Genomic DNA, 8107 nt, shown 5'->3' with positions numbered 1-8107 from the left:
CATTTTTTTGGCGTTTTTGGGGGACCTATAAAAAATACTTAATATTATGAAATGGTTTAATAAACAATTGGGAATCTCCCGAAGAGAAACAAAGTTTTCCGGTGGAAAAGATTTTCAAGGATTCTGTACCAATATCTTCGACAGGACCCCGTACACAATGCTTCGAAGGCCTACTACGCGGTAATTGTCGCAAATCGAGGAATATCCTTTCTTGTAGATTGTAAAAAGTACAGTGGCTTTCCAATCTTCGGGCATATATTCAATAGACAAAGTTCCGTTTAATAGCTGGTACATACTTCCTATCAGTTCTTCGCCGCCGGCTCTGAACACTCAGCCGGTAAACTGTCGGCTCAGGGCACCATGTTGTTCTTAAGCCGCCTTATTGCTGTTCTCCCTCGTTTTGGTCGATTGGAGAGACATTCGCTTCGTCACTATATATTGGTTCGGATTCTTCTTCATAAAATGCGTAACTTGTATCGCCAATCAAAAGCATTTCCTCCATATTCAAGTCTAATAATGCAAGGCTTGTTTGGTCTTTTCAGTGGTCATTATTTTTAAGTGGCGAGTTCCAAGCCCAGCTCAAAACCCATTACTTAGGGTATACCTTATCACATTTGCTCGCTTCCAAACGAGTAATCGGCTGCCAACCAGAGGATATGTACTTGGTGTAGACCGGGAGCTGTCTACCGGATGCAAAAGATTCGTTTCTGGCCACTCCCTGGTTAGTGGAGATCAAAAACTTTAGAATTATTCTCCAAGTACTAGTTAGTTTATATAATATAATTATAATAACACTTATTGGGGCTGGTGGCAAACAACTTTTTTTTTTATAATACATACATACAAATGTGTGAAAAACCAGTTGAGAAAAGGATTCTTTAGCGTCATGTGTGTAAGTAAATCTGAAGCTTGAGTAAACAAAATGAATTTTAGCTGAGAGTTATAATTATCCTTAAAATGGTGTGCATACATAAAATTTATGTACTATAAGCATGAATGCCTTATTTGTTTGCATGTAGGCACCCGTAGGTACCCTGCAGGGAAAACCCGAACTAGTTAAGAAAATGTCTAGTGCAGTAATAGTTCTTTATCGCAAAAAAAAAACGAACCAGTCTTATAGTAACTCGATTCTCACCAGTCCAAAAGCAGCCAAGTGGGGACTTTTACATAAATATTTTATAAACATTCTTAAAACTACATATGGTTTTTTTTTAAATATATATTTTGGTGCAAGAAGCAGAACAATTAAAAATGAATAGCTCTCTAAAAGATTGAACTACCTAGAACACATTTTATTTCTAGCCGTTGCCATTCGGTGATACGCAAATTTATTAGTTGCGATCCCGTATGAGTCCGGACTAGTCAGAAATAGTCAGAATCAGTCAGATTTTACTGGAAATCGATCCCGTACTCGGTTCTCTGACTATTGAGAGGACAAAAAAGAGAGTAAATACGGTTCTCTCTCTGTCAGAAGTTACCAGTTTTAGTCCGAGAATTTTTTGCTGGTAAATGTGTCAAACGATCAGCTGTAGTGTGTTTGGCAACCAAATTGTAAACAAAAGAAAAGTGCACTCTGCTAATTCATGTTGAAAAGTATTTAATCAATGGGGGATCCGTAAAAATCGTTAGTATTAAAAAATGGTGAAATAAACAATTATGTAGGTATTATTATTGGAAGCCTCGTGAAGACAAACAGAGTTTTCCGGTCGCAAAATTTTAATTTTCAAGAGTTTCTACGAAAATTTGTTTTTCCCATATAAAATACATAGAAAAATTTGAGCACTTTGAGTGACCTCTAAATATTTTTTAATTTCAAAATAAAAAATATGGGTGTGTTTTTTCGATACATAACAATCCTAGGGGGTGAGAGCATTAAAATTCCGACTTTACTTTTCTTGGGCCACCCTAATGTACATATACGCTTCTCTTCATAAAATTTTGATGAAAATTGTGCCCTTACAAATGACATTAGTGCAGATTAACAAACCGTGGGGTAGTGGGTTCGAGTCCCACGACCAGTAGAATTTTCATCAGCTAAAAAAAAATTAATAATGTGAAAAATAAAAATTGAAAAATAAAATATATCTGTAAATCAAATAAAATAAATTAAAAAGGCTGCTACTAGGGTGTTCGACTACACTTTAGGGAGGCTAAAATGACGCAAAAAACGCCGTTACACGTGAATTTAACTTTGGATCGTAGATTATGGATACGTACACCATTTTTCTAGATCGGATCATATTCACAAGATATTTTTATTTTAAGTTTGCAATGCGAACGAAGTAAATTCAAACTTTAAGGGCCGATTGCTCAAAGTCCGGTTAACACAAATCGCAGGTAAAGCTGCGGTTAAAACAACGACTGCTTTATCGACCACAAGTTGTATGCATAATGTCGAAAACATGTGATCGATAAAGCAGTCGTTGTATTTAATCGGAGCTTCTACCTCCGATTTGTGCTCATCAGACATTCAAAAACCGGCCCTTAAAATGGAAAAGGTTACTCATACGCCATATGCGATAATCTACGAGGTCAGCTATGTACGATATGGCGTATGAGTAACATTATTTCCTACTCTTATTTTANTGTTACTCATACGCCATATGCGATAATCTATGAGCTCAGGCTATGTACGATATGGCGTATGAGTAACATTATTTCCTACTCTTATTTTATGCAAGAAAATATTGACGTTTTCATTTGACCATTCGAAACCTGTTTATTTATCCATCGATTTTCATCGTTCATGATTTTTTGGAAAAGCGAATTACAAACGTTATTTTTATTTGTTTCGTTAAGTGATTTTTTTTCTTAAAAATTTATATATCTTTGAAAAATTACCTGATCTAGAAACAGTATAAAATTAGGTTCACGTGTTTCGGCGTTTTTTAAGCCGTTTCAAAATTTGAGATTTTCCCCAACAGTGTTATTCCACTTTTTCCAAAAAAGGTTTTCGAGTTATCGAAACAAGGCATTTATTTTATAATGTATATATATTATAACAAAGTGTTTATTTTAAATGCTGCTGGCTTGTGCGTAACATATGCGTGACGTGGAAAAGTTTTCCAAGACCAAAATTTAAAAAAATCCTCGAAAATCATACCTCAAAATAAAGTCCAATGGGCTATAAAACTGCATATCGAAAGAAGGTATATTTTTATAAAAAAAAAACGAGAACAATTTATTAAAAAACATGGTAAGTATTGTAAAATAAATCACCATGTGATCTAAAACAAAAACTATTTTCATTGTAATTTAGATATTTTTTTTACAAATTTTTTATTAACAAAATTATTTTCAAATAAAACATATTCATGGCAATTTCAATTTCAAGCAAAGAAAAAAATGCAGACAGAGATATTAGCCGTTCAGTGCACACATAGATTAACTTCATCAACAAAAGGTTAGGAGATGCGATCAAATAATGTAATTAATTTTTAAAATTCCGTTTATATTATATAATCAAATAAAAAATGTTGTTATAAATATCATGTACTATTTGTTACATGAAGTTATTATAAACTTAATAAGTTATGACTATACCAAGTGCTTTGACACTTAAATGTAAGATTTTTCAAAAAGTGGAGTTAGTCGATGTGTGCACTCAACGGCTCATATCTCAGTGGCTTTTTAATACATTCACCGCTTAACCTAATCTAATGTGCTAATTTTTTCTTTTAATATATCTCAAGTTTTTTAATTATTTACGTTTTATGCCACTTAGAGACTTCATACCAGCTATAGTTGGCACCTTAGATGCAGCTTTCTTCGCCTCTTCAATGGCCATTATCATTCGCCGAGGTTCTGTTAAAAACCACATCCATAACAACTGACTGTAGCGCCAAAGCTTATCTTTCTCCTAGTAAGGGCGCCAAAAATTAAAAATTAAAAAAATATATTCATATGTACATATATGTATGTACATTCAAATCTTTTATCCTTATAACACAAGTATTTTATTATTCTTACAATTCTTTCGGTAATGTTTTCTTGAAATTGTGTACGCAAATACCGTAGTGTTTTGTCTATGCGCTCCTGATTGGTTTTTGCATTATAAATAGGCATTAAAAAACGTACATGCTCAAACATCGGCACCTCCACTGGACTATCATATACCATTGGGCGTAGTAGCCGTTCAATGCGTTCCCTGTTAAAAATATAGAATAATAAAAATGGTAGACTTAAACTAAATTTATTATCGCTCTTACAATTCGTCCATTTGCGTCAAAGCGTGTGTGTACGCTTTGCAACTGATCATGCCATTCTTTGCATACGACAATAACCGAAGGAATTTCTCAAATTCATAGAGACATGACTTCGCCTCACTGCGAACTTTCTGTCCTAAATGTCGTGTTAACTGCTCAGCAATAGAGTCCAGTAGTGAGGCAGCAGATGTACTGGTAATTCCTCCACCTTGTACCATAAGCGGCATATTATTATATTGAATGGAACGCATAAATTTAATGCGTCTGCAGCAAGATTCTGTTTCGCTACTTAATTGATCAGTATTAATAAAACGATTTCGTTTACGTTCTAAATCTAATTGTATTGCGATCCAAACAAGTTCAGCATTAGATAAAGCATCCGAAATCATTTTAGATAATCGCTTGTCGGTCTCGTGGCGCTTTAATGCACGCTCCAATTTTAATTTCGTATTTTCATACAGTATCAATTCCATTCGCTGTTGAGTGTGATGCCGCACATGTAAAGTGAGATCGTTCAGTAGAGTTTCATTTGCTATTTTTAAGTGATGATCATTCATCATTTCCAGTTCACGAGTCTCATGATCCATGTCAGCCAGGCTGATTACATGTATTTGTGAGAGATCTAGGAGATCAATTAACGATTGCGTTGCTTTGGCCTTAGCCTTTTCTTTAATGTATTCAAGAGTGTAGTACTCCATGCTTTAGATGGAAATAAAATATTTGTGTAAACATACATAAAGATTTAAAAATAAATAAATCAATAATTTTTAATTCTTACGACTTAGCCAAAGACTGAAGTTTGTCAGAGAATTCGGAATGGTCGACAGTGGTATTATCCAATTCAGCATAATCCTGCACAAATAGCTCAATATTCATTAAACAAATTTTTCATGTGTAATTTTGCAGTTACATACTTGAATTTTAAAGTTTTCCTTCATATATAAAGTGAAATATTGCAAGAAAGTATCACATTTAAGCAAGTACTGGTCTATAGGCAGTTGATGTATGAATAAGGGCGGCGATTGCTGCAAACAGTGAGGCAATGATTTAAAACAAATGTTATTTCAATGTAGGCACGCTTACAATTTTGCTAAAACATCGGGTAGCTTCATTCGACAGCTTATAGTTTTCACGTTGTGCTTCTTCCAGCTGCCGTGTTTTCTTCTGACATTCTGTTAGTAGTTCATTTTCTCTGTTGACCAGTACGCTAATTTCATTTTCCAAATCTCCTAGTTCAGAATTTATTTTGATCTTGGTGCATCTAACAAAAATATTATATTAGAATGCCAAAAATGTAGTATTTTTATGATTAAAAAAACCTCATATCCTCAACGAGCGTTGCATAGTTGTCCTCGGTCTGTTCTAGCAACCGCAACTCATCCGTCAAATTCTTTACTTGATCTTCTGTGTATTGTAGGAGTCCAGGATTTGAGTTTTCTAGTTCTTCCAGTTTTGTAGTACGTTCGCCGGCTTCCAGCAATTCGTCCCTTTGTTGTAGCTCATCAAACTCTAAAACTTCGCGTTCAGTTAATATGTTTACATCTGCGATATTTTCCGTGAAAAAATTAAAGAACTTTTGGAACCGATCATCATACAGTATCCATTGATTGGCACAATCAAAGCCCAATTTTTTGAATACGTCGAAGTGCTATGTTTGAAGAGTAATAAAATGTCGTTTCCATTTCAGCAAAGTATTAGCTTATATACTCACATTTATTAAATCGCCCATTGGTTTACCAAATTAGAGAAAACTTATCTGAATGTTATAGTTGAATTTGCAAGATTTTAAATCAAACTTGACTTTTCGCGCTTCTTCTTATTTTTTGCGATCACATAAAAAAGTAGTGCCAGTTGACAGTAAGCAAACAGCCGATGCTCCCTTTTCCAACAGGGTGCACAATACACCCACTAATACAATAACCACCCTCGCATTGACCTGGCAAAAGTTTTGCCAACCAACAGCCATTTTTATTGCCTGGTAAAAATTTTATCAGAGGTAATATTTGTGCGTGGACATTGTTAAGATGGCTATTTTTGCCTGATTTCATCACTTAAAAAAATTTCAAAAATATGCTATTTCACACCCAACCAAACAATAACAAATATTTTAATAGAAAAGAGCTCAATTTTTGCTTTTAAATTTAAATATCAATAATGTTGTCTCCACGCAGCTATTACGCAAACGAAAATGTATCTGTCAAAGTACCAAATTGCTGGAAATATTTCTCAAGATAAAAGCTCTGATAATTATTGCTTGCCAAGAGCAATATGCGGTCTTCATTCGCAAAATTTTGCCTGATAACATTATCAAGATAAAAACTTTTGCCTGTGGAGACAGCAAGTAATATATATATTAACAAAGTGCTGACGTCGGTTCGGTCGCCTTTTCCCCATCTAAGTTTTGTTTCAGTCTAGTTAATTTAGTAAATGCGCTGTAAAATAAATAAAATTTATAACTTTCAAGTTAACATTGCGAAATGAGTCATCAAAAGTCATCGTCAGCAATGAAAAATTGCCATTATTATTGAGCTTTAGCATTAGGCCTATAATGTTTTGGAAGCACTGGTAATTTTTCAGAGTTGAGAAATTCGGATCATTTCTTTAAATTGGCAACATTGTTTGCCGCTGGAATGACAATACAATTTTGTAGCAGTCAACTGCTTGCCAAAAGAAGTGATTATTATAATTAAAACAGCAAAATGGTGAGTGCATTTTTGTAAATTTATTTCTGCATATCAAAAATGAGTGCACCCCTCAAATGCACAATTTGGTAATCCTTACATATTCAATTTGAAGGCACGTCGTTATGATTCGCGGACAACTATTTTTTCGCCGGAAGGTCGATTGTACCAGGTGGAGTATGCCATGGAGGCTATTTCCCGTGCTGGTGCCGCTTTAGGTATACGCGCAAAAGATGGCATTGTTATAGCGGCAGAATGTCACACAACAAGCCCATTACTCGACAACGATATTTTCCAGGATAAAATATACAAAATTAATGAGTAAGTAAAAAGGTTAAAAAATAGTTAAAAACTTTTAGTTTACCAATAATTACAGTCACATCTGTGTCGCCGTTGCGGGTATCACATCAGATGCTAATGTTTTGGTTAACGAGATGCGTTTAATAGCACAGCGCTACAAGTATAACTACGGGGAACCAATACCGGTTGAACAACTGGTGTCACATTTGTGTGACATTAAACAAGCGTACACACAATATGGTGGCAAACGACCATTTGGTGTGTCTATCCTTTACATGGGATACGACAGGCGTCACGATTTTCAACTATACCAGTCGGATCCCAGTGGTAATTACAGTGGCTGGAATGGAACCTGCATTGGCAAAAGCTTTGGTGTAGCTATGTCCATGTTGAAAACAGAACTAGCTAATCGGTATAAAATACATATATATATTACCATTGCCGAGTTCTTAAGCTAATATTTAATTAATTTATGTTAATAGTTATGATACCTCTGAAAACCCTCTTACGACGGAAGAAGCGAAGAAGATCGCCATAAAAATCCTGGCTAAATGCATGGAAGGCATTAATTCCGAAAAGGTTGAAATGGCAGTCACTAACATAGATAGTAATAAGCAACCCATAATTAAAATGGTGCAAAAAGAAGAAATTGAAAGATTGATAACTGAGCACAATCAAGAAGAAGAGGAAAAGAAAGCGGCAACATCGGGGACGAACTAGAGTTGAACTTAATTAAGTTTTCTACATAATATTTTTGGTTTGGTTTCTTAAAGTAACCGAATTGTCAAATAACAGCTTTTTCACATAAATTAATATTTGGTGAGATATCTTACAATACTAGTATACATAATTTGATTACTTCTGGCACGATTTAACCATATATGTAATACTTCTATATTGATAGTAAGCTAACATCTCAAT

The 8107-nt window shown here is 34.5% G+C and overlaps 2 protein-coding genes across 2 annotated transcripts; one reads left to right on the top strand and one right to left on the bottom strand.

Annotated features, from left to right (window-relative positions):
* Positions 1–3322: 3322 nt before the first annotated feature.
* On the bottom strand, positions 3323–6020 carry dgt3 (dim gamma-tubulin 3). The gene is made up of 8 exons (XM_017637366.1): positions 5917–6020; positions 5525–5853; positions 5289–5466; positions 5120–5230; positions 4984–5057; positions 4209–4904; positions 3970–4147; positions 3323–3859 (listed from the first exon to the last, which is right to left on the bottom strand). The coding sequence occupies exons 1-8, from the start codon at positions 5932–5934 to the stop codon at positions 3701–3703; spliced, it is 1743 nt and encodes a 580-aa protein (XP_017492855.1). The 5' UTR covers positions 5935–6020; the 3' UTR covers positions 3323–3700.
* Positions 6021–6855: 835 nt separating this feature from the next.
* Prosalpha3 (proteasome alpha3 subunit) lies at positions 6856–8029 on the top strand. Its single transcript, XM_017637365.1, has 4 exons — positions 6856–6908; positions 7003–7207; positions 7263–7598; positions 7669–8029. Exons 1-4 carry the CDS (start codon positions 6905–6907, stop codon positions 7904–7906), a joined length of 783 nt encoding a protein of 260 aa, XP_017492854.1. The 5' UTR covers positions 6856–6904; the 3' UTR covers positions 7907–8029.
* Positions 8030–8107: the final 78 nt, after the last annotated feature.

Source organism: Rhagoletis zephyria, unplaced genomic scaffold, assembly GCF_001687245.7.
Source record: "Rhagoletis zephyria isolate East Lansing unplaced genomic scaffold, Rhagoletis_zephyria_1.1 Rzeph_scaffold_20969, whole genome shotgun sequence".
NCBI lineage: Eukaryota > Metazoa > Arthropoda > Insecta > Diptera > Tephritidae > Rhagoletis > Rhagoletis zephyria.
The sequence above is the reverse complement of the archived record's forward strand: the minus strand, read 5'-3'. Positions and strand labels throughout refer to the sequence as shown.